Source organism: Ambystoma mexicanum, chromosome 3q (assembly GCF_040938575.1).
Source record: "Ambystoma mexicanum isolate Mex_15411 chromosome 3q, UKY_AmexF1_1, whole genome shotgun sequence".
Lineage (NCBI taxonomy): Eukaryota > Metazoa > Chordata > Amphibia > Caudata > Ambystomatidae > Ambystoma > Ambystoma mexicanum.
Genome location: NC_090926.1, coordinates 677650870 through 677677345, shown reverse-complemented (window position 1 = coordinate 677677345; position 26476 = coordinate 677650870). Strand labels below are relative to the sequence as shown.

Genomic DNA, 26476 nt, shown 5'->3' with positions numbered 1-26476 from the left:
GCAGGGACAATGTCCATCTTGAGCAGTTATCAGCATTGCACCCTCTCCTGAGTCCAATGCTTTACTGCGAAAATGCCTGCCAGCAACTCTAGGCAATTGATATGCAGATTGAGCTCCTGCTTGGACCACCTGCCTCCGGTCATCATTTCCCCGCATCAGGCTCCCCAGCCCGAATGGCTGGCGTCCAATTCTATGAATAAGTCCGTGGAGGAACCGAAAAATTGCTCTCTCATTCCAAACCTCCATGTGGTGAAACCACCAGGACAATTCCGTTCTCGTTCTCGCTACTGGGGAGAGCAGGACTCTCTGCTCGTATGAGTGCCCCTCTGGAGCTGCTGGCTCTTGAGGCGTTGAAGCGCCTGCTAGTGGAGAGGGCCGGGAATGATTGCCTGAATCGATAAAGCAAGACGCTCTACTTGCCACACCAATTCCCTTAGCGAGACCCGGTCCTTTCGACATTAATGCCTGATCTCTTTTCTGATCGTATTGACTTTTGCCAGGGGTAGGCTGAGGGTCCTTTGAGCCGAATCCATGGCAAAGTCCAGGAATTCCTTTGTTTGGGATGGAGCGATCTCTGATGTTTTCCAATTGATTAGGAACCCCAGATCCTGCAGTAACCTGACTGTGCACGCTACCTGGACCTGTAACAATTGCCTGTCCTGACACATCAGGCACATGTCATCCAGGTAGATAATGAGCCGGATGCCCTGTTCTCACAGCTTGTTGACCACCGGTTTCATCAACTTGGTGAAGCACCATGGCGTTGATACCATTTGGAAAGGGAGCCAGGTGAACTCCCATCTCTGGCCCTGCCAAAGGAATGGCAGAAAACAGCAGTACTCCTGCATAATGGGCACTGTGGGATAAGCATCCTTCAGATCTATCCTTGCTAGCCAATCTCCTGTCTGAAGGATGTCTCGCAGGAGGAGAATACCATCCGTCTTCAAGGGGTGATACACTAGAAAAGCATTCAACGCTCTGAGATTATCATCGGTCACATTTTGCTTTTTCATTTTCCTAGGAACATGTTGATCATCAAAGTGCTTGGGCCGACTTCCTGCTGGCGCAAATGCTCTTTTGCGCTGAAGTTGCACAATCTCTGCCCCTAACAAGCGCTTGTCTTCTGCAGAGAATACTATGGGTCTGGGCAGCTGCGCTTGCGTGGGCTGCTGATAAAATTCTAAACAGAACCCTCACACTGCTTGCAATACCCAGGCGTCTTTGGTGATGTCAAGCCATCTCTCTGTGCACTGCGCCAGCTTTCCCCCACCTGTGGGAGAACCGCGTCTGCTTCCTCGACCATGCAGCACAGGCAGGACTCTCACCTGGGTTAGCAGGTTGCTGCTTTCCGCTGTGTCTCCAGCCTCTTCCTTTGTCTCTCCCACCGGGACGGAAAGAAGTAATTTGGTGTGCGGTTGTCGTGTTGCTGCCATCCTCTGTCGGAAGGGTCCCTGTAAGCGAAGGAGCGGATGGCTGAGCTGCCCTTTCATCTGCCAGCCCTTCCAAAAGCTCCACCGCTGAACACCTTCTTTAAGGAAGCTTGTGCATTATCTAGCACTGCAAATGTTTTAGCAGACTTGCTCGTGTCTTTAATGAAAGAGACTTCAAATAGCTTACCTTTCGTGGCTGCCGCCGCCTCCAACAAAGTGAGCTTTCCAGCTTCGAGTCAATCTTAAATAAAAATAGATCTCCTACGTTCGGTAGCCAGGGCACAATTGCCATTCCCTTGAAGGCATATAGCCCGTCGTGCCGAACGGGCTAGGACGTCTGGGTCGATGGCTTGCTGCTGCTGCTGCTTAGCTTCCTCAGCCAGCTGTCAAGTCTTTGCGAGTGGTCCGACCAAGTCATAAATGTTTTCCTGGCACACCCTCCAGGATCTATCAATGCCTTTTTTCACATCGTTGCCGCTGTGACCCATGAAAGTGAGCATGTGCTTATCAATGTGTGGGATCTCTGCCACTCTGTTGGGAAGATGAGGCTGGGGGAATTGGCCCTAAGATTGTTCCGGGTCTATTTATCTAGTGGCGCTTTCCCAGATAAGCAGAAATTTTCTCTGGCGGCTTCCACTCAGCTGATCTGGAGTGAACGAGACTGCCCAGGTCAATGTCACGATGCCTGCCCCCAGACATCAGGAGCAGACCAGTCTGCCTAGAGTATTAGCACCCATGGGGACCTGTAAGGCACCAAGGGATTGTTTAAGGGCTTCTTGGACACAGTCCTGGCGCCCTTGGCGCCAGGCTCATATTGCCTCCTTCAGGCAAACCAGGTCATCTTGTGGAGAGAACATGTACTGGCCACCTTGAGGCCTTTTTGAAGGGATTACTTTATTCAAGGGACTATTTCTTTGGGTGTGGTACTGGGACTACTTTACCTGGGAAATACTTTCGAGTGGCTATTTAAACCACGCCCGGAGAACAGAACACGCTTCGCGTTATTCTGCACTCCTGCAGCGTAATGCTCACCGTGCCTGCAGCTCCAGTATCCAGTCCTCAGCCACGCCTGTCTTATTCTTCGCGATCCGAACCTGCAAAGGGGAAAAAGAAAGCAGATTAGAACAGGAGCCTTCCCTTTGTCATCGCAAGCATCCGGCAGTCGCCACACCTGCAAGAAAAGGAATACCAGTTACTGCGCTATACAGCCAGCATCAGCGCCGCGGGCTACTCACCGATGCTCATTTCATCCATGCAATCCAGCGAGGCACTCTGACGGGATCGCCGTCCGGGACATCCGCATCTGCAAAAATATAAGAAAAGTTAACAGGTGAGCTGCGCCTCGCTAAAAGACATTTAGACCTCGCATCACCAGATACTTACCGAGGTAATACTCGCTCGAGGTCTGGCGAGTTTCCACCATACGTTCTTCGCTCCAAGGGAATGCCGCACCTACAGAATAAAGAGAGGACAATTGATTAATCACATTAATGAACAACATCGCATACTAAGACTGTTTGTTTATTGCACATACCGAATCTTACCTTGGCGCTACCTCGTTTCTTTCAAAGAATAGACACCTGTCTTGGGCAATCTACAAGAGGAAGAAACATAAAGAAAAGGCACAAGAGTGAACAATAAGACAACTTGAACTCAAAAGCATTACATGCTACCTTGGACTAGCATAAGACTTACCTTTGAGTCATTGTTGTCCGGAACTCTGCCATAAGATTACGGGATCAGTGAAGTTAACTGGATCCCCAAGTTCAACGCACCCTGCATTCCGACGCAGGATGGAGAGCCCATCCTTCTTAACAATAAGGTGAGACACATAAGGGGGAACACCAGTTGATTACGGAAGCAGAAGTCAAAACCTCCTTCCAGCGGTCAACTAATTTGCCATTTTTACCACTCTAGGAAAATCCTCCTACGTGCCAGACAGACAAAACTTAGTAGGCAAGCGCAATCACTCATCACTACACCACGAGTCACATTGGTGGAGACCGTTGCAGTCCAGCTTCGCTTGGCGCCCCTGTGGAACCCAGGTGAGCATAACGGTCAAACACGTCCTGGTCTTCTTTCCTGAATCTTTTCCTTTTGTTTGCCGCTTGTGTGGTCTCCCTGCACCTGAGGACGATTCTTCCCTCTCTTCTATGCTTATCTCAAACGGATATGCCCAGCTGTCCTCATCCCCTCTATGCTTAATGTGCGGTGCGCTTGGGGTGGTGTCTGGGTGCTCTTGGCCCTGCAGGCTTTGTTTCTTCCCTCTTCCCTGGCATCTATCGCAGGGTCTTTGAGGTTGTACTCACTAAGCTGCTGCATGCCTACGAAAAGTCCAGAAAGTCTTCCATCATGCTTAGCTGCTTGCCGAGCAACCCAAAACCAGCACAGCGGGCCTTCTGCACCACGTGCCCCATAGAAGGGTGCAGCCTACGGCTGGAGTGTGGCTCATCCTATTCATCAGTGGAGCTATGTTCGCTCTGGCTCATGATGCTTATAGACTGGCAATATCAACAATGGGAACTAGGTATTTGCAGGTGTACCTGTGCCTGCTCCTGTCAAATTTGTAATGTAGGTCTGGGCAGCTGCTGATATGTACGTGTCTACTTGGGACTCAGCCCGTCTGTGCCCTGGCCTGTGGCCGTTACACTGGCTAAGGCTGCACTTGGTGCAAGATTTCTGCTCTTGATATGAGGAAACTCCTTCAATCACTCTGTGGCCACCAGGTGGCGCTGCAGCGAGCTCCTGGATGAGTCGATGCCTGTAGGCTTCCCGCTATACTCTGCTGTCAGTTTTCACTCCGTTGCTAATGTAAGCACAATCCTTGGTTTAGGAGGATAGTGACATGGAGGCGAAAGACTCTGCTCCGACCGGAGCCCTATGCCCGCTGTTGCTAATTCTGACTGCCCCCCCTGTTGCTAACTCTGACTGAAGCGTCAGAGCTTTGAGGTCCTTTGCGCTTCTGACAACGTTAATCTGCACCGTCCTCATGCTGCGTTACTGCTAACTTGTCTGGGTCGCACGCGGTCCTTATAATCAGCCCACATGCGTAACCTGCCATACACACAACCCATGTAATGATAAAGAAATGTGCACTTTTGTGCTGCTCGAGCAGCAAAGAAAGAGGAGGACGTGCAGTCAGTCAGGGGTCGTCTAGACTCAGGTGGAACAGGAGTGGATGGTTGTGTCACATGGACTTCAACACCCTATCAAGTTTAAACTACAAACACGTTTGTTTGCTCTGAATGTTGCAGTATTGACACACAGGTCTTCAATGTGAATTATGCGCTTTGTTTACAACGCAACTTGCTGAATGTGTCTGTGTGCTTTCTGTGTAGTCAGGAGATGGCACACCGACTAGGCCTTGCCATGCGCCTGCAATCACTGCAAGTCTCCTTAACTGCTTCAGACGTAATTTTCTAAATCATATGTGGATTTGATGTTTCCCGGTTCTTTTTCAGGGTGTTACAGCTCTGGTTTTGATGAAGACAGGAGATTTCATCATTGGTTCTGGAGATGGGAAGCTGTCACTTTGTAAAGGACCAAACTTCAAAACAGTCAAGTGAGTTTCAATTTCCTCGTGATTATAATGTGGTGTGACCACAACTGAAGGTGTGCAAAACATATTTGGATCTTTTGAAAGAACATGTCATCACTTTCTAGAATATGATATTATATGTCTTTTACCTGAAAATGTAAAGTTTGAAATGCCCAAGCTGGGAAAAAAATCTCAAAAATAAAAGTTTGAAAAAGCATCTTTGTATAACATGTTTGTTGCCAATTTCAAAATATGTATTTCTTTTTTTTAAAATGTCTGCCTTCTGATGCCCCATGTCATCTCCTTTCATCTAATTCATGATCCCTGCCCCGTTGTCATATGTTTTATATTAGTTATAAGCACAGATGGGCGGATGAGCAGTGCTGCACAGCTTCAAGTTATCTTGTCTTGGGCAAGGGGCGACTGCCGATAACTCCATAGCTCTAGAACAGAATTTTTTTTTGATCCGTTTAATACATAGGATTTGTAAGTGCAAATTGCACGCATGGGACTACAAACATTACCGCTTATGTGGTTTTGGGGTCCTCATAAAAATGCAAAAATACAGATAACACACCCCCTCAGGGAATGAGACCAAGAGATGAGTTGCAAGGATGACAAAGTTTATATAATTAAAAAAATGCCAGCAAAGAACTCTGCCGCACGAGAGCGCTCTGCCAAAAGATACACGGGCAGCACATTAAAAAGGCACCAAGCGTCATAAGTGACATCATACATAGGTAACACATCAGCATAGCATAGTTGATTGGCTGGAGACATATACTAAACCCAGCTCCATATGGGATGCCTGGGCTCCATTGGTTATTGCTTCTCTGTCGATCATGGTGCACATGGTCAGCTGGGCTCATCTTCGCGGTGAAGGTTAGGGCAGAGAGGCGTTATAGTGCTAACTATCTAAGCTAAAAACAGGAACTAACAAATCACACATAATGGTCGATATCATCACATGAATGGGAATGCTTAGGAAAGAGGGAATAATAGATGGGCATACCGACCTACATATACAGGTTTCCTTTAATAGTGAAGTTTCCGCTCTCAGGTGCCCACACCAGAGGCTTGATCTACAATCTGCCTTCCCTGGTGCCTCATGATATGAGCAGACGTTTGTTTCTTTTAGGGGGAATATACTGCTACATAGGATTTAGTCTATGGTGGGTATTCTGGAATGGTACGTGCAAGGGGGTCAGATGTGTATCAACATTAAAGTGAATGGAGGGACGGGACTGGTGGGCCCTGGCCTGGCGGAGTGGGGGTTGATAGGTCATGGGCAGTTTAGTGGAGATGGATGGGCACTTGTGCTGGGACCTGTTTCGGTCTCACGCTCTGCAGAGAACACATTCTGTAGAAGCGATATTAAACAATTGCAACAGTAAATGGCTGGACTTCCGTGAGAAGAAGGCTTGTGCAGAGCTGGCAGAGGGTGGTGATGTCTTGGGCTCTCTGTGGCAGGTGCTGGGGATAAGAGGCATGAGTTTTGCAAAGGGGTGATTTTTCAGGCCTAGTAAAAAGATGGCATCTACTTTAACACAAAATGGCGTCTGGTCTCGGGGGTGTGAGCTATGTTATTCATCTGAGTCGCTATGTGGTATGATAAGGGGACGTTCTTTGGGCATGGGTGTCTCTCCCCCCTTGGCCTACATGTGATTATTTACTCTGGGGTGGGTGGGGTAGGACCATCTCCTTCCCAACATTCCCCCCTTTTGTACCGAAAACCCTCCCCCAGTATTTATATGTTCCTCAGCCCTTCTTACTGCTTTGTCCATTACAGGGGTACCATTTATGGGCATCCATGCTCTACACACACTTCTTAAACTCTCCCCACATCGTGCATATTCTTCAGGAGTACATGTCATGTAAATGCATCCCCCAACCCCATCTAGGTCGATCCACACCTCCATGTAATTCTCGAGATCCTGGGGCTGTTTGATAGTGGTATGATAGTAATTATCTACCTCATCCCCAGTGTGGTACATTGCCACCATGCAGTATTTGGGCTCGTCATTCTTTCCAGTTTGTACCTGCGCTTCTTTAGTATCATGAGGCACCTTGTTATTGTTATTTATATTACCAATAGTCACTATAATCATCACACTACTCTGAACCGCTTTTGTGCATCATCGGAGCCCTAACTGGCACACACCGAAGATCAGCAGGAAAAACAAAATGATAGGTATCAGCATCTTCATGATTGTTCCAAGCCACGAGGGTACCCAGTTGAATGCCATACTGAACTAGTCATTTTCTTGCATCCCTTCCTCTTTCCTCATTTTTGGTCCAAGTTCATTCACTGCTGCGATCACGTGTGATAGTGTCCCGTTCTCAGCGTCTGAAGAAGGTACGAATGTGCAACATGAACTCCCAATCTTTTTGCGAACACCACCCTCCATAGCATTGCGAAGGTCCAATATGTATCGATTCTACATTGTCATTAGTCAGAGCGCTCGCAGTTCCACTTTGATGATGTTGAAGCCCCCCCTCTGTCATTTGCTAGCTGGATGAGTTCCCACCTGGTGATCTGCATCATTTGGCATTTGCTCTTGCTTGGATGCTGGGCACAAGTGATGCAAAAAAAGTCTTTGCTGAGTTGAACAGTTTGTATTCATCGGGTATCTGTTCCAGGAGGTCAGGGGACTCTTGAGACGGGTAGTTAGAGGAGCGCTTTCTTTGGAACAGATGATCACGTTGCTCATTTTCAGGGAATATGCAAAAGATGGGGGTTGCGCTTCTGTTGGTCGGGTTGCTCCTTGCCATACTGGAGACACCGTTCCCCCCCCCCCTTTATGTGCTTTTCAGGTATCACCAGCAGCACGGAATGTAGTGTTGCGAGCGCACAATAGCCCCTGCAGGATGGTGGGAGGTGCAAGTATATTTTCTGAAAGACACAGGAGACCCCACACTCTAGGTAAGGGTATTAATATAACAATCACGGAAAGGCATCCACAGGATACAATTTAAACGTTTGGTATCAAGGATTTTTATTAGACCTGATAAAGTTTAAATATGAGTCAAAGCATGATTTAATCTGCACTTACGGCAACAATTTACATAGCAGGAAAAAACATTTAAGAACACATCTATTTAATCAAATTCATACTATTCAATCATTCAAGCATTCATCCACATACATCGGTCAGACATCAATCCACTCATACCAAGCACCAATGGGTGTAAGATATACAAAATCTATATAAAATCATGACATATACTTCATCAAATGGATTATTTATAGAAGGAATGTAAAATCAATATATTTGGCCACAGTAGATAATGTAGGTGGCCAAAAAGTTGAGATGGGTCCCAGAAGCCTCCGACCATGACCTCATCTCAAGTTTCACTCTACCGGTTTTGACGTATATACTTTATCATAGTGACGTCTTCATCAGGAGATAAAATTTACATTCTTGGTTTCGAACAAGGAAGCATATCCATGGCTCCTTTTTTTTTTCATAACATTTTATTTGGTTTTACATATAAGCAATGAATATATCACAACAGCAATCGCAAAGCAGTAGTCATACAATATGAGTTTTAGTAAAAGCGACTCATGGGAGGGCCGGAGTGCAGGGAGCAAAAGTGTTAGAATGGCCGGTACTGCTCATGGAATGTCCTGTCCTTTTCCGCTGGCGGGTTGTGGGGCGCTGGGTAGCTATGGTGTGAGGTCTTGGTTCAATACAGTGGGCTGCTTTGGAGCCATCTTGTTAACGGAGGCCTCCTGGTGAGGGCCGGGAACCTGGCGGCATAGTCCATGAACGGGTCCCATATGTTTAAAGTTCTATTCAGGGAGCCTGCCCGAACTGCAGTGATTCTCTCGGCCACCACTATATCCCAGCATTTCGCCCACCAAAGTGCAACGGAGGGGCCCTCTTTATTTTTCCACACACGTGCCATTGCTATTTTTGCTGCTAGGAGTAGATGCGTGCATAGTCTTGGGATTTGGCCTGACATTGGGAGTGCTCCATCGCCCGTGCCACCAGGAAGGACGATTCCAGAGTCCCATGGGATGTTTAGGCCTGATATTTCCTTGATGTGTTTGAGTATTTCTTTCCAATAGATTTCCGCTTTCGGGCATGACCACACCATGTGTAGCAGAGATCCTGTAGCCGGACACCCACGCCAACAAGTTCCGGGGATGGTTGGGTTGGTCTTGTTGATTTGGGTGGGGGTTATATAGTACCTGTAACAGAGTTTTTAGCCCCCTTCTCTATTTGTGATGCATTGAGAGCTTTTGTGTAATCTGGCCCAGATTTTCCCCCATTTCTCGACTTCGATTTCTTTTCCCAGGTCCTTTTCCCATTCGATCATGTATCTTTCCTTTTTCGCGGGGTCTGCCCTGTCTGGGAGCCGATATAGGGTCGAGATTCTGCCCTTGCTTGTAGGGGTTGTTAATGATAGTCCTAAGGCCGTTAATTCTCTGGAGCATTTCTCCCTGGTTACTCTGTTGGATATCCAGTGTCGGATTTGTGCGTAGTGGAATCTCTCCCCTTCGCCCACACCAAATTCCTCTTTGCATCTTTCAAATGAGATAGGTGCTCCTGCCTCCAGGAAATCGCTGGTTTTATGTAAGCCACCTACTATCCAGGGTTGGAAGCTATGGGCCAATAGACCTGGGGAGAAATCGGGGTTGTTCCAGATGGGAGTCAGGGGGCCTAGCGAGCCACGGATGTGCCATTTCCGGGCAGCTTCCTTCCAGCAGCGGGCTGTCGATACTGTTGGCAACAGTGGGCCACTATTTGCTTGTGGTTTTACGGGTGGAAGGTGTGGGAGGGATGATGCCACTACCGGACACCAAGATTCTTCGATGTGTGTCCATTTCGGTTTATCTGTTTCTTGGGCCCATGTGAAGGCGTAAGAGTTGTGCTGTCAGGGTGTATCTAGCAAGATCCGGAACTCCCAAACCACCCTGTGGAACTCCTCTCATCATTATTCGTTTGGCTATACAAGGTTTTTTACCCCCCCATACAAATGCTTGGATTTGCTTTTGCAGAGCTGTGATGGCTGGGCCCGGAATGTTGATTGGGAGTGCTGTACAATGGTATAGTGTCAGGCTGGTAATATCCACATCCAACGCAGGAGCTGCTGAGTCCCACGATCCCACTAAGATGTCTAGCTCACAACTAAACTGAACAGCTGAGTACTAGACACCCCTGGGGGGAAGGGGGAAAAGTGGATAAAATAACAAATCAGACACTGGATCTTCTATCTTCATCCGGTCTCTGCATGAATGAAAATTGTTAAGCATTAAATAATATTACAAAACTAAACAACTATTATTTTATGAATATCAACAATCCTACCTGAATACCCTCTGCAAAAAGCCCAGAGGATGATAATTATTTCCATATATTTTTTTTTAGTTTTGAAATAACTCCAACTCTTTTACCCTAAAAGCAAACTTTGGTGGTCATGTTTCATAACTGTGCTGCTGAAAACCAATGAACTGAATGTCATTACAAGTGACTAAACTGATGGAGGTTCCTTGTGGAAATAAATGAACTTGAAGAAAAGAAAATGTGTTTCCAAACAATGTCAATAAAACTGTGAACACAAACTCCAGAATGTCTCAAGAAGATGAGTCTTTTGAATGAAGCACACTTGAAAAAATAGTTGAAAACACAGAAATAATCTTTTGTTTTCCTTAAAATGATACTATTTCCTTAATCAGTTCATTCCATTTCATTTACCTCTCTTTATGGAAATAGTTCAACAACCAAAGGAAATACCATTTAATGTTGAGTGCAGTTTTAAAGTAAAGTTATTCCTCAAAAACGTCTTTGCATGTAATGAGATGCATTTGGAAGATTCCTCATATAATATGGTAAACAAGTCTTATATATTTTCCTCTTTGTTAAAAATACCTTGGCTCAAAAATAAATATCCTTCTTTGTGCTGCTTTTAAAAAAACAAGGTTGCCTGTGCAGTCATTAACTTTAATAGCCTTTAAATATCATGTTTTCATGACTTAATCTCTGATGAATGAGTTTGCCATGTAAAAACACTGGCTTCACAACACAACGTCTTTTAATCCTTGCACGTCAGAGGAGAAAATAACAGAAGATAAGGCTAACTTTGGCAGTTCATTTAGATTAATTACATAAAAAGTACTTAGCTTATTTTTTGCTTTAGAAGACCTCTCAGCGTTTTCTTCCACAGGGAAAATTAATTTCTTTAGAGTAGATGTAACTTGAATGAGTTGTTTCTTTTTCTTTTAGTGTTGAAGATATTTTCTTAGGAGTTTTCCAAGGCCCAAAACATAGGAGATAAACAGAAACATGACCAGCTCAGGAAACTAAACTAATGAAAGGCAGTTTAGAATGTTGGGAGTCACACCATTGTCAACCTGCCACCCAATCAGAACTCCTGCCTCTGCCCTCCATCTTGGCTTGGGGTATCTGCAGTACTCTGAATATGGAAGTTAAGGCCCAACCATTTTAACAGTGAAAGGACTATATTTAGTTTTTAAACCTAACAATGAAATAAACAAAGAACATAAGGATAATAATTCTTTAATTACCACCTATTTACTATGGAACCTGACATATAGCCATCTGGGGATCAGGTTCATTTTGATGGCTGTGATTCTACCAAACCATGATATTTCCTGTGGTTTCCACCTTTGGAGATCATTTTGAAGATCTTTGATCAGTTGCGGGAAGTTGCATGAGTATAGGCGCAGTGGGTCGTTGGGGATGCGAACACTGAGGTAGTCGATTGGGCCTGATGACCATGGGATCGGCATTAGGGGGCAGAGATTGTCTTTTTCCTGTTTCGAGAGATTCACCGGTAAAGCTACGGATTTGGATAAGTTTACCCTGAACCCTGATAGCATCCCGAATTCTGAAATTTCATCCCATGTGGCACCTAGGGACGATGTCAGGTTTGTCGCTGTTATTAGAACATAGTCTGCATATAGCGCAATTTTATATTCGTGGCCTCCCACAGACAACCCACTTATGTTCGTATTTTGTCTAATTCTCGCTGCAAAGGGCTCCATTGAGAGAGCGAAGATTAGGGGGGAGAGTGGACAACCCTGCCTAGTGCCCCTGGATATGTGGATTTTGCTGGATCTTGTGCCGTTGACCCGCAACTGTGTGGTGGGGGAATGATAGTTAGCCATGACCCATGTGGTAAAGTTCGGCCCAAAGCCCATGTGTTTCAAGACTGCTCGGATGTAACCGCAATCAACCAAGTCAAAGGCCTTGTGTGCATCTAAGGATATGGCGGCCATTCCTACCTTTAGTTTGTGGGCGCTCTTGATAATGTCGATCGTCCTTCTGATATTGTCATGGGTACTTCTCCCAGGGATGAATCCCGTTTGGTCTTGATCAATTAGGGTTGGTAGGGCTGGAGAAAGTCTATTGGCCAATACTTTGGTGAAAATCTTCCCGTCGATGTTTAGAAGTGAGATGGGTCGATACGAGGCCGCTAGTTCGGGGTCTTTTCCCGGTTTGTGTAGCAGGATTGTGATGGATTCATTTCAATCTTAGGGCACCTGGCTAGGTCCCGATTTACCCAGGTGGGTATGCGCAATATAAACAAAATAATCGGGATGGGGAGATCCAAAACAAAGACACAGAAGTGCTAAGTGTGTGGGTTTATTATGTGTTCACACAGGACGTGGTAGATAGCTTCACAATTTATTTTACATTACTTCCGATAAGCACGAAAGTTTAGATGAAAAAGACGGACAGGGTTGGTTTATGCAGTAGTGACACAGGTGGGTGTAGGCCTCTGAAGTATAGAGGTCAGCACTACACTGGGATACATGTTGCCTCATATATCGAGGGGGTATAGGAACCCGCAGTTACACAAAACAAAAAGCGCACACAACAATCTTTCGTGCTTATCGGAAGTAATGTAAAATAAATTGTGAAGCTATCTACCACGTCCTGTGTGAACACATAATAAACCCACACACTTAGCACTTCTGTGTCTTTGTTTTGGATCTCCCCATCCCGATTATTTTGTTTATATTGTGATGGATTCAGCCATCGAATCGGTTGTTGACTTCGAGGTGAGGAAAGAGTTAAATAGGGCCGACGTCTGTGGTGCAAGACTTCTGGCGTACTTTTTGTAGAAATTAGCAGATAGACCGTCAGGGCCCAGTGCGGCTGATGTGAGCGATTTGATGGCGTCTATAATTTCTTCAGTAGAGATGGGTAGTTCTAGGGAGTCCAACAGAGCAGTGTCCCGGGACGGCATGGTGCTTAAATAGTCTGATAGGTTATCTAGTGCTGTGGGTTCTCCGGACATGATTGATTTGTGGTGTTTCAGTAGTTCATCGATTTTCTCTGAGTCAGAGAAGAGCATTTTTCCATTCTCCCTTCTTAGTTTTAAAATGTTGTTTCGGGTGCAGGCTTTTTTCAATTTCTGTGCTAGGATCTTGTTTGCTTTGTTCCCTTTGCTGTAGTAGAATTGCTTTGTAAATGCTAATGCTTTTGCTGTGCGGTCGGCACAGTGCATCTCCAGCGCTGTTTTTGCTTTCCTCAGGGCTCTCTGTTTTCCTCGAGTTGCGTGATTTCAGTTCGGTCTCTAGTTGTTTTACTTTTCCTTCCAGCTTGGCAGCCATGATATTCAAAACTCTTCTCTGTTCTGCACCAGCGCTAATTAAGGTGCCCCTGACGACCGCTTTCAAGGCATCCCAGATGACGCTGATGGAAGCGTGCTCCGTTGTGTTTTCTTTGAAATAATTAGAGATAGTTTCTTCGGTTTCCGTTCGAATGCATTCATCTAATAATTGTAACGCTCACCTGATTCTCGCAGAGGCGCCGGTCTTGACTGGGCGACTACCGTATCTTCAAAGGTGATGTGCAGCACCCGGTTGGCTCTTTGGGCTGGACCTCTGTGCCCTGTATGCCTGACGTGCAGAGTAAGATGTCTGCAGATAGAAAATACGGGCTTAATGAACTGGGGTTATTGGGGTGTCCCTATCTCTTTCCCCTTCTCCTCTCCTGTAGACCCCCACAGGTTAACGCTCTCACCTTAGGTAAGTGAATGCCGAGCTCTCCATCTGCCTCGGGGCAGGGTGCTGTAACCAGTTTCTTCACTGGATAGGTAGCGCAGGCCTCTTGACTTCAGAGGACTGCTGTCCGTCGTTTACTGCACGAACGGTAAGTTTCGAGTAACTCAAATGTCTTTAAAGTCTTTAATAATGATGTCTCTTGTTTTGCAGGGTTCCGGCGATGGCGGATGACGGGCTGAAGTGAGTTGAAGATGGAGCCCGTGTGATGGATAGAAGCGCCTGGAAGCACGTAAGTAAGCGCTTGTTGCCAGCTTCACGATGCGCTCTAACTGTCTTTTTATTTTGCAGGTACAAGTTCGGAGCGGCTGCAGGGTGCCGGGATACCCACTGGGTTAGATGTGGAAAGGAGTAATGGCACGTGAGTATTAAAGTTCCCCAATGTCTTTAAACGCACCTTGTTTTGTCTTTCAGATGCGGGATGCAGCGCCGACGGCCTCCGGAGCGTGCGAAGAGTTGGTAAGCTTTTGTCTTTCAGATGCCGGAATGCAGTGTGAAGACCTCCGGAGCGCACGAAGATTAGGTAAGCCTTTGCCTTTCAGATGCCGGAATGCTAACCTGTTCTTTCTTGTCTTTATAGGTGTTGCTGAAGACTGGATTCAGGATGGTAAGCCTTTTTCCTTAGGCCCAGGACCGGATGCAGAAGACACGATGAGCGTTCTGCTGCAGAGGGTGCAGAATAACGCAAAGCAAGATTCATCCACCGGGTGTGGTTTAAATAGCCTCCTGTAGTGCTTAGGTGTCTCCTTCCACAGCCACGCCTAAGTAAGAAAAGAGTTCCTGGTAAGAAAAGAGTTCCTGCCTTCCAGAAGAGTTCCAGTGTTCTGAATCTAGGGAGTGGCTCCAGCCCCACCCAACAGGAAAAGTAGTTCCAAACAGAAGAGGATCAGAGGCTCAACTGGCAGGCAAGTAAGCAGCATGGTCTGCTGCAGGTAAGTCCACCCAGGCATTATGAGCCCGGCGCTTCCAGCGCTGGGACTGGGCATATTTATGAGCCTGGTGCCACTGGCGGCAGGACTGGGTCCAAAAGGTCCCAATTGGGACTGGTTGGCACTCGGAACCTGGGTTATGGATCTGCTTCCAAGGGAGTTGGGAAAACCCTGACCTTTTGGAAGCAGAGATCATGACAATAATAATGAATCGTTGAGTTTCCAGTGCCTTTGAACGGGTTGTTTTTGGCCTGAGATCACCAGATTCGCTGAAACTGGGGCGTGGTCAGATATCATGCAAGTGTGGATTTCGGAGTTGTTAAGGCAAGGGAACAGGACCCCTGATAGGAGTATGAGATCAATTCTCGAGAAGCCTTTATGCACGCATGAGTAATGAGTGTAGTCCCTTGCGGTGCTATTGAATAGTCTCCATGCATCAACAGATTCGGTTTCTCTTAGCAATTTGGCTAACGCTAGTGCTTGTATGAAATCTCTATTCGTAGAGTTTTATCTAATTGTGGGTCTGGCATGCAGTTGAAATCACCACTTATGATCAGATGGCCTTCACGGAAGGCTAGAATGGTCGGAATTAGTTTTGTGATGAAGTTGGCTTGAGATGCATTGGGGCTGTAAACTGAGACGATGGTTATAGGAAGTTCTTCAAACAGGCCCTTTAGAAGAAGGAAGCGGCCTTCCTGATCTCTTTTTATGGTGATTTTTGATAGTGGGACTTTGTCCCTTAATAGGATTGCAACACCTCTCTTCTTCTGTCCGGAGGAGGCAAAGTATGTTCTGTGTTTATATCTATTGAACCTTACTCGGGCTTCGTCCTCCTGTAACAGGTGAGTTTCTTGGAGCATTACGATGTCGCCTGACAACTGAGCCAGCCTGTGTTCTATTGATTTATGCTTTCTTGGCGAATTCAGACCCTGGACATTCCATGTGAGTATCACTATTCCACTTGTATCGGTCATTGATAAACAATTTGGGATCCGGTGTGTCGTTGGTCTTGCTCTCGCTCCTAGGCACAGAGTTTGCTAGTGGAGATAGCTTGCTGTGTTGGTCTGGTGAAAGCTTAGTTGCTGGTGCGATATGCTGTGAGAATGATTGTGAGGCGAGAACATGAGGGGTTCGGAATGTTCCTCTCCAGGCTGGCTGCCATAATGGTTTATCTCCTCCCATCCCCCCCCAACTAGAACTGGAAGTAGAACCATTGTCCTGCTGCCACTGGGGAACTGGTGGCACCGAGGCGCCTAGCGATGGCCAACTGGGTCGCTGATCTGAAAACTTTTTGGAGCTCATCCTGGCTCCCGCACTGATGGCGTAAATGAGAGTTAATGAATTCTGGAGGCTTTCTCCCCATGAGATGGGATAGCTAGGACTCGTGTAAGTTCTCGCCAGGTTGGTCATCACAGCGAGGTGTCTTTCTTAGGGGGACCCCGGAGTCTTCGTCTTCTGCCGGCTTTTGACCATTCTCCTGTGGGAGGTTTTTCCCGAGGGGGTCGGGACGGTTCTTCTGATTCTGACTCCCCGTCAGATTTTCTGAGGCCCATGAATTTATCCGCCTCTTTAGGCGTGTGAATTTGCCTCAGGGCTCCTTCCCATTTAATCTTGCCTGATGTTGGGAAACCCCATTGATACGGGATCTTTTTGTCACGTAGCCACTCCGTTAGGGGTCGCATGATTTTCCGCTTTTGTAACGTGGAGGCGGCTAGATCCTGGTAGAGCGAGATTGTGGAGCCCTGGAACGTGATCTGGCGCATTTGCCTCGCCTCGCACATAATTTCTTCCTTCATTTGAAAGAAATGGATTCTGACTAGAACATCCGGTGGGAATGTGGATTCCCTTCTTGGGGAGGTTCTGTGCACCCGATTCAGCTCCAGGGGTGCGCTGTCTGGGAATGTAATTATAAATCTGAGTAGATTTGAGACATAGCTTTTCAATTCTGTATCTGGGACGGAGGATGGTATTCCTCGTAAGCGCATGTTATTCCTCCGAGAGTGGTTCTCTGCGTCCTCCTGTTTTGCCTCTAGGAGGTTGCATCTTGCATCTAAGGCCGCAATCCTGTCCCTGTGCTGCTCGGTTTCAAATTTTTGGTCGCAGACCTCCGCTTCGAGCTCGGCCGTTCGGTGTTCTACTTCTCCCATGCGCCCGTCTAGAGAGTTGATTTTCTTAGTGACCTCTTCTGTGCTTTTTTGGATTTCTTTTGTCAGGGCTGCTAGTAGATCTTGCAGGTCGGCTTTAGTGACTGATTGAGATGGGCCTTGGGTTGCTGCCGGAGCTGCAGACGCGGCGATGTTGGTGGGATCTTAATAGGGAGGCAATGTCTGCTTGCTTAGAGGGCTTGCTCTTTCTTGACATCTTGCCGGGTCACTGTGGCAAGATTTTCTACGTGGGGTTATTGCTAGTATACCACGAGAGGAAAGTGCGGCGGACCCTGACGTGCCGCAAGAAAGGACCCAAGGACCTGAGAAGGAGCGGTGGAGGGGAATAAGGCCGCGGCTAGGCGGGAGATGCCCCTCTCGTTATGTGCTGTTCGGGGGGGCTGTTAATAATGAAACGAGTGAGAAGTCCACCCCTCTCCTCACCTTAGAGATGTCAGTGCTATTCTGCTGTGTATTTCCGAGGGGTATGAGGACTCCGTGTCGACCCGCAAGTTTGCAGCTTTATATGCCCAGATCTGTGCTGCCATAGATTCACTGCGTATCAAGGAGCGCCGGGCTGAGGGCTTGGGTGCAGTCCGGACGTGGCTTGCGGGGCAAGGCGGGAAAAGCGTAGTGGTGGATGCCTCTGGCCGGGCCTGGAGATTAGGCTGGTGGAGGGGGAGTCGTTGCCGGAGTGGTCGCTGGGGGTAAGCGGGTTAGATGTTCTCCGTTTGCCGTTTTTCCACTTCCCGGAGGAGGAGCAGCTCCGTCCCGGTCGACCGCAGCCAGTACCCCCCGCGTGGGATAGCAGGGAGGCAGGGAGGCAGAGGGGATGGGGGCCGGGGCCGAAACAGCTTCTGGTAAGGTTGGCTTAGTTTTATGCCGGCCCCCAGTCTTGCGTGCGATGGTCTGCTTCCAGAGCTGTGTGGGATGATTGGTGTTGAACCGGCTTCGGGGTGTGAGAAAGCTAGAGTCAGTGCGGGCTGGAGAGCTGTGTGCGTTAGGCGACTTCATTTGCTTTAGCGCGTCTGCCCCACCCCCGCGCGGCGGGACTCCTCTGTTTGAGCTCGGCGGCCGCCATCTTGGATACGAGCGGGGACCCGTGTGAAAGAGATAAGTTGCCGAAACTTCACATTCCGGCCATGGTGCGGGGTCCCACTCGGTAGACAGCTGCTGGCGGTATTCATGCAACGGTCGCTTTAGTTTCACTCCATAACGGGGACATGAAAAGGGCATTTGTAGATGCGACGCGGTGGGCCTTTCAGGAGCTCCTAAGAAGCCATTCCACTCGCGGTGACTCCGAGCCACACTCCTCTCCATGGCTCCTTTTTATTTGTAACTAGGTCGACTTGTTTGTTCAAATTAACATCGTCCCGAAGCTGATTCCTGCACAGGGGATTACTAAGCTCACAGTGGGGCTCCACGCTAATGTGTCCAATTGGTGACACAAATCAAGAAGTAGGTGTACTGGCGCCTACGGAAATCCAACACTGAGCCACACAGGTATATTACGTCCCTGCAGCAAACAGGAGGTATTGCTTGACTGGCAGCTGCCGACTGGACGCCTTGGGACGAGTGGGCTCCGGTGGACGAGGATGCTCAGCAAGTATGCCTTTTTTCTGCACACCCAGTAATAGTTCATTAGTGCGGCAGTGCCTTTCTGAAGATCAGGGATGATTGGCGTTCTGTTGCAACATGTGTTAGAACCCATGCACACTTTCCGCTCCCCATGGAAACAAAATTTGTAATTCTCTTCTTGCTGGACCTTGATCGGTTTTTCAAGGGCTGTGACCCTGTCAGCTTTGTGATATGCTCTGTTCATATTTGCATGCATGTCTTCCACTCCAGCCTTTCATCTGACAGGCCACGCAGCCCCCCCAGCTTTGCACATGTAGGTTGAGTCCTGCCCTTGATGACCAGGATTGGTTCTTTGAAGCATTTCGCACCCTCTATCCCTCTTTGCAAATCTTCTCATCTGGCAGGAGGAGCTTCATTTTTTCTGTGTGTGACTGAAAGGAGCTCTTTTTCCTACATAGTTCAAGGTGGATGAGACATTGGGCTTCTACTGAGGGGGCTTCTTGAGGCACTAAAACCTTGTGCCCCCCAGACACATGCAGTAGTAAAGAACACACATAGCAACTTCCATTGGTCGTTTGTTTTCCTGTGGCACTCATATCAGAATACCATTTGTTAGACTGCCTAGGATGACTAAGCTCCTCTACCTTATCTAGTCCCAAACCATGGTAGGCATCGTATCTGTGTTGACGTACCTGTCTTTTCCTCCTTCTATTACGCAAGATAGATTGTTGTTTCCCTGTCAAGCTTCTGCACAGTCTATCATCGCTACATAATGCTATCTGTACATTTGTAGGTAACATGTTGCGAGACTGCACCAGCCTTGTCCGCTTGGCAATAGTTAATCCAACCTTTGGTATAAGCATGTACTACACAAGTTGGTAGAGTGACTGAGCAGCCAGGCTTATCTCAAGAGGGGTCAATGTGAGCTGCAGGGTTATCACACAGAGATTCACAGTGACAAGTATCCAAATAAACACTTATTCTCAAGGTTTCTTGATTAAACAATTATTAATTTATTTAAACAGTCAGTTGAATAAGCCTTCTTTAGAAGGGAGCAATATAAAGGTAACTCAAAAATATACATACAAATACACACTCTTAGTTTCTCTAAATCAGCAAATACCATTTGGAATGGAACACAGATTCTTCCTACCCCATGAGGTGACTTAAATATCTAGGACACTGTGGACATTAATATGTCAATGGTACATTTAGAGCAATACTGAAGTTGGTGTCAAAAGATGAAGTTGAGGTGATAAAACAATAGTTAACAAATATTCTTAAGCAGGTAAGTACTTTTTATAACCCTCCAATACAAAGTAAATAAACCCTTTACTGGGGGAAAGGCAAATAACAAAGTCAGAGGTAAGAAGAGTCTTTCAGGGAGCCAGGACAGCCAATGTTAGTTGAGCAAAAGTCTAGGTGAGCTGAAGCACCACTTGTAGGTAGGTAAAAAAAGTCACGCAAATGTTTTTAGAAGTTTTTGTAGACAAATCAAACCACTGTAGGGCTACAAGCTGGGAGGCTTGTGAGGGGCAGAGCTGCAAGTAACTTTGCAAGGGCAACCAAGACAAGTCTCAACTGAGAGCTAGCAAGGCTACACAACAAGAGATAAGTCCTCTTAGTTTTACAGTACCTTTGGTTAAAAGAAAAACTGCTTCCTCTGGCTTCTGTTCCTGTGTAGGTCTGCAGATCCTGTGTTCCTGGGCCTCAGTCGTGGGGACAAGAGGAGGACGTCTGGGGACTCCTGCACTACGAATGGAAGGTCGGCGGCAGCAGTGGGCAAACTTCAGATCAGCAGAACTTTGTGGTTTCTGCCAGGACTGGCTTGCCGAAATCTGAAGGAGCTGATGCTGATCCCATAGACCCTCAGCAGGAGTTCCCTTCTCAACCTATAAGTTACAGCTGAGGCGAGAACCCCAAGAAAGGGAAAGGGGTAGTGGAGAAAATAATAAACGAGATACTGCAGACTTGCAACATTCTGGCTGACTCCGATATCTCTAGCAGAAAACAAATGCACTTGGTTACATATGCACAATGTAGGACCTACTACTCTTAAATATTAAACTGTGGGATAATCTCCTTAACCTGCTCTACCTCTGCAAATTGATTAGATGCTTTAAATAATCACATAGAAAGTCTTCTAAATGATAGATTTTTAAAATACTCTATAGAACTTGTTCTTGACCGTTGAAGTATCTTTTAAAAACCCTTTTCATATAAGGATTCTGCTCTTCAAACAAGCAATGAGGAATATTACATTGTCTTCCTCCTTTACAGGCAACTACTAGTTAACATAAACCTGTTGGATAACATGCACTGCACCTGTCAACAGATTTAAAAGTCTTTTACTTTCTTTGTTTGCTCTCTGTTGTTAGCCACTTTCACCAAACCTGCAAGAAGCTGTGTAACTGGTGTTAGTAACTAATACTGCATGCAAAGCTAATAAGCAAAGAATTCCTCTTCCTTTGTTTGCCCTTTGTAAGGTAGTCCTCTTTCTACCCTCATGAATTCACTTGAATGCTGCTTTACTAGAATGTCAGTGTTGAGGATCATTAATTGCTTAACTCTTCTGATAGCGTAACCAATGTCACGCTGAAATGGTAAAGAACTGTATACGCTTTGACTGACTTCATAAACACAGAGTTATTTGCGCACATGTGTTAGTAGTCTGAGCTTATTCTGTAAACGCGCGCTTGCTCAGATTTGCAGCGTAACGCTATTATAATAGACATATGCATATGCAATTCTCCGATCACTGTGCTTCAACTCGCGCTTGAATCATAACTTTCATTATTTACACTCATCTCCACGACGCACACCTTACAACAAAATGGGCATGCGCTAGGTCACGTACGGTTACCCGCATGTTCCTTACACAACACTCTGTTTAATAAGTACGGCTTGCGCTCGCTCACTCAGTTTGCGATTTCACCTCACACCATGCTCTCAGCCCGACTAGATTCACATTGAAAACAATCACTGCAATGATTGCAGGGGTTACAAATTTGCATGCAGCGTGTAAGACTTCCGTTGGCTTTTCTCTTAAAGTCGTACAAATGAATTATTGTAAAGTATCACGCTGCAGCACAAGCCAACAGTTTCCTTTTCAATTCTGAGCTGCTAGTCTTTGGCACTACACTTATGAGAATTCCTTTGTTATTACTATTTACAGAAACTATACAGTCTCTATTAAAAAGGAGTTCTTCAACTCAGTCATTCACAAGATACTTTCTTCATTACTTATTCCTCTGCTCGTATATTTTCCTAGTTTTGAAGCTTTCTTGAAATCTTTGAACTTTAAAATGAAACGCTCCCGCCTGTGATCTTCAAAGGAACGACTCCCTCTGCTACTGCAGTCTTCTTACTTCTTAGTTTGGTTTTCTGAACTCTGGATAGGCTTAAATTAAGGAACTTAAAAAACATACAACCTGCCTCCGAATTACTATGGATGAAAGGCAGTTATAGAACATTGCACACCAGCCAAGTACCCAGGCCATTGTCCTCCCAACCAATCAGATAAGGCCAGCATTCCTCCATCTTAACTTGGGAAACCTCCAATGTCTACACTTAAAGAAACAGCCTCCAGTCCTATCAACCTCTACAGGCCTATTCCAAATACCAGCCCACCTACTCGGGCCAGCCCTGACAGTACCAGCTTTGACAGTTTCAGCTTGTCACGGCTCTTGCAAACAGCACCACCATGTTCTCGGATACCTTAATGGACTTTCCTCGCATCTGGGGTACAGCACTCTGTTGAGGTGACTCAGGCTTGGTCAGTCCTGCTTCATGGGAGCCGGAGGATCTTCCTGGAGCTCGGGTCAGAATTAAAAGCGATGGACTCCATCTGGTGTTCTTCTGCCTGGCAATCGGTTCATGGAGCAGCAAGGTAAGTAAAGCCAGCTCCGAGAGGATGTCCAGACGAGTTCACTTTGGGGTTGATTGGTCCCACCAACCCAAGGGGAGAAGTCGTCCTTTGCAGGGCTTCTCTAGTAGAGGCAAATTCGGAGCTTCAGCAATGTAGCAGGGCTTCACTGGGCAAACCAACGGTCCAGGAGTTGCAGCAAGCGTCTCTTCCAAGTTCTTCTTCTGACTCCTTTGTCCAGTGGTCGACTCTGCCTTCCAAGTAAAAAGCCTCACCTTTTATGCAGGCTTCTCCCATTCATTCACAGTGTAGCTGTCAATCACACAGCAGGGTGGCTGTCCTCCGGGGACAACAAGCCGGCCAATCACCTTTGGGTGCATTCCTGTAACTAAGGGGATTAAGCACAGGTAGTTTCGGGCACCTCCATCACTTCCTGCCCCTGCCAGACATGCTGGAGCCAGAGGCAGGTTTCACCAGTGAATCCTGCCAAAGACAAAACTAACAAAGGGACCAAACCTGGTTTGGCACGCAGAGTAAATCTCAAGGAGGATCTTTCCAACAAGAAATGGCAAAAAAAGAGGACCGGGCCATTTTGACGGAATGGGCACCGATGGGTGTCTTACTGCAGCTGTATTTGCAGCCCATGGTAAAAATACACAATGGTAGGAAAAAGTAAACCACTGCCACCAGCCACTAATTGTAGAAAGGGTAACAAAAATGTTACATGAGAAACTAGACAAAGGGGATACTAAGTAACCCCTCCAGCACCCTTTTGTAAGATAGTGTGTGCTGGGTCTAGAAAGTTACAAAATGTAAGTAAAGTCAATTTTACTCTCTGCTCTTGGAAACAGTAGTTTAACCAAGAGAAGGTATTTAAACCTTTGGGAAATCTAAGAGACTTCCCTGTGTCACTGCACGGAAGGTGCTGTGTGTCACAATGTAAAGATGATGCCTATGGAGCTTGTCGGACTCCAAAGTCAAAAGAAACATAAAGTTCAAATCACATAAAAATACATGAGAGAGTGGGAAAAAGGTCTCACTCTCTCCAGGTTAGAAATGAAAAGTCCTAAAGTCCTGCAAAAAGAGCTGGGGTTGAAGGGAATTAGCACATTACTGAGTATTCTCCCTCAGTCACCTCTCTCAATAGACCCACATCATGGGGGTTGGTGGTCCACAGGTGACGGGGCACTTGTCGCATATCTGTGTCATAGAAAGAAGGTGGTGTGCTGTACTGTACCATCACTTCATAGGGGATGCTTATTTCTAAAATGATGTCCCCGTCATTGTCGTCGCTCATTAACAGTTAGCACGATCCTCCCCGCAATGGGAGACAATAATGGACACTCCCGTAATGGGAATAAGGCCAAGACAGAGTGCGGGTGAGCGTAAGTGGGAGTTTATCAAAAGAATATGGCATGCAAAGAACTCTGCAACCTCTGACAATAGCAAAGACAGGCGTATTTCTAATACAAAAAACGTCATCAGTACCTACACACTATAGGGGGCACAAGTTAATTGGGATTGGGTGGCGTCGACTAACTATAGGTGTTGCTGCAGCTTGGTTGGTCCGGGTGGGAGGACGTCACTGGTCAGCCTCGTGGGTAGGGTTGGGCCTGGCAGGCCGGCTGGAGGTCATCCGGGCGGTGTTGGTTCGCTGGGGCAGCCTGTGACAAAGATGAATACCTTCCCTGACTTGGGTGCCCTAGATCATGCACATTGCAGTTACTTAAAAACCCCGTATCTAACTGCTACAGTAAATCTTTCAATCAGAGAAATACAACACAGGAGGAATGCACCTTGTGAGGGGTCTGGTGGTCATCTATTGGATTTACCGGTGTTCTGACGTCTGGTATTTCAGGTCGAGGGGCTGGGCTCTGGGGCCTGGGCCGAATGATACATGTCTGTCTGCTGCGTTAGAAGTTATTATATAAATGGGTCTCTGTGTCTTGTCCCGGCGTTGGGGGTCGTCTTTGCACGGGGTCATGATTCTTGGGGTGGTCTGGGGGGGGTTATGGGATTTACGAGAGGGTGCTGGTAGATCTGTGGATTCAGACGGGGGTTTATTACCGTGCTGTAAATAACACAGGTGGCGGGCTGTGGCCTTGGGTGCGGTACTGGGGCCTCTGATTCTCTGAAGCGGCTCCAGCTTGGTTGGGGGAGGAGAGGGAGCGCGGCACATGCCTTAGCTTCTTCATCTGGCAGGCTTCGTAGGGTGGGAGGGAGAATGGCCTTGCATATATTCACAAAGGTTTTTTCCTCGTACGTTGCTGACTTTTGAATGCAGAACTTTTATAATGTTTTGCCTTATTTTGATACTTCTTCAAACACACATTTATATTTCAATTTTGTTACACATTTCTTCAATACATTCGGTCCGAGTACCTTTTCATTACATGGTATTATATCTACTACAGTGTTTAAGTATTTATATACATTCGACGGTACATGAGGTAGAACTATGTTATGGACCACAGAGATTGACGGTTGCCACTATGGGTGACTTTAAGACGACATATAGGGGTTCATGTGTATACATATGACTTAAAGACACTCCCTCTGTGATCTAGCAGCATTAGTACAGTCACAATGTGAAGTCATATAAACATTTCACTTTTATGGCTAATTCATAGTTTGCAGATTCTGTTTAAGAAGAGCAGTTCACTAATATCACCACTTGAATTCATTTCTGCGTCGCCCTGGCCTCGCGGACCAGGTCACACGGGATGCAGTATTACATTGTGAACGACGAAGTGTTACAGTGTTAGCATCTCGGGTTAGCTCATACCCGGCTTTCTCATGGGAACGCGCTCGCAGTGGATCTACCATGGTGCTGCGGCGGCAGGGATGCTTGGAAAGCCCTCCAAAGGTGGGGGCCGCGCTACAGTGTGCTGACAGGATGGCTTCTAGGCCTAACTGAATTTTTGTATATGTAGGGAACAGATACGTGTGGGCAATGTCGTCGGCGGGTGAACCCTCCTCCACCTGGGCCCGGGTGGCATGAGGGGACGCCCACCGAGTCATGGTCCTCACCTGGGGAGAAGGCTGCAGGTGAGGAGAGCCTCGCGGCCAGTCCTCCCCTACATTTCCCCCCTTTCGTTACTAAAGTAACGAATTCTTTAGCTCTTCCAATCTTCTACATTCTTGTTCCTCTATCACTGCGTCATCCCATGCAGGTGTTCCTTTTCTAGGCATCCATGCCCTACATACCCCCCTCAAGCTCTCACCTCTTCTAGCATACTCGTCTGGTGTACATGTTAAATATATACAGTCACCACTTTCTTCCAAGTCTACCCAGACCTCCTCATACCATTCCAGTTCCACATCTCGGGGTTCTTTGATAGTGGTGTGCCATAGTTTGTCTACTATGTACTTATCACGGTACATAGGCACTAACTGGTACCTGGGAGTGTTATCTGCTCCTGTCTGTACATGTACTTCTTGTGTCGCCCTCATTGTACCACCAGAGTTGCCCATTGTCACCATCATCATTGCGCCGTTAGGGACCGCATTTGCACAACATCGGAGGCCCACCTGGCACAGGCAGAACGCCACGAGGAGAAACACCACAGCTGGTACCAGAAATTTCATTGTCATTCCAAGCCAAGAGGGAACCCAGGAGAAGATATTGTCGAACCACGTGCTGGCTTCTGCTCCACCTTCCATCTTCATCTTCTCTCCCAGATTGTGTACTGCTTCGATCACGTGGGATAAGGAACCATTCTCCGCGTCTTCAGAAGGTACGAAAGTGCAGCAGGCACTTCCTATTTTTCGGCAAACACCTCCGTCCATCGCAGTCAGCAGGTCCAGAACATACCGGTTCTGCATGGTCATCAGGCGTAGAGCTCGCAGTTCTACTTTTATTATGTTGAACCCTTCTTCAGTGTCATTGGCTAATTGAATTAGTTCCCACCGTGTTATCTGGAGCCATTTTGCATTTGCCCTTGCTTGGACACTT

General features: G+C 46.9%; 1 protein-coding gene across 1 annotated transcript in view; it reads left to right on the top strand.

Annotated features, from left to right (window-relative positions):
• Positions 1-26476, top strand: part of CFAP52 (cilia and flagella associated protein 52) — a 374850-nt gene that overhangs the window by 139214 nt on the left and 209160 nt on the right. Inside the window, exon 7 of the mRNA XM_069654573.1 lies at positions 4892-4992. Within this exon, the coding sequence (XP_069510674.1) occupies positions 4892-4992 (101 nt within the window). The remainder of the gene's footprint in view (positions 1-4891; positions 4993-26476) is intronic.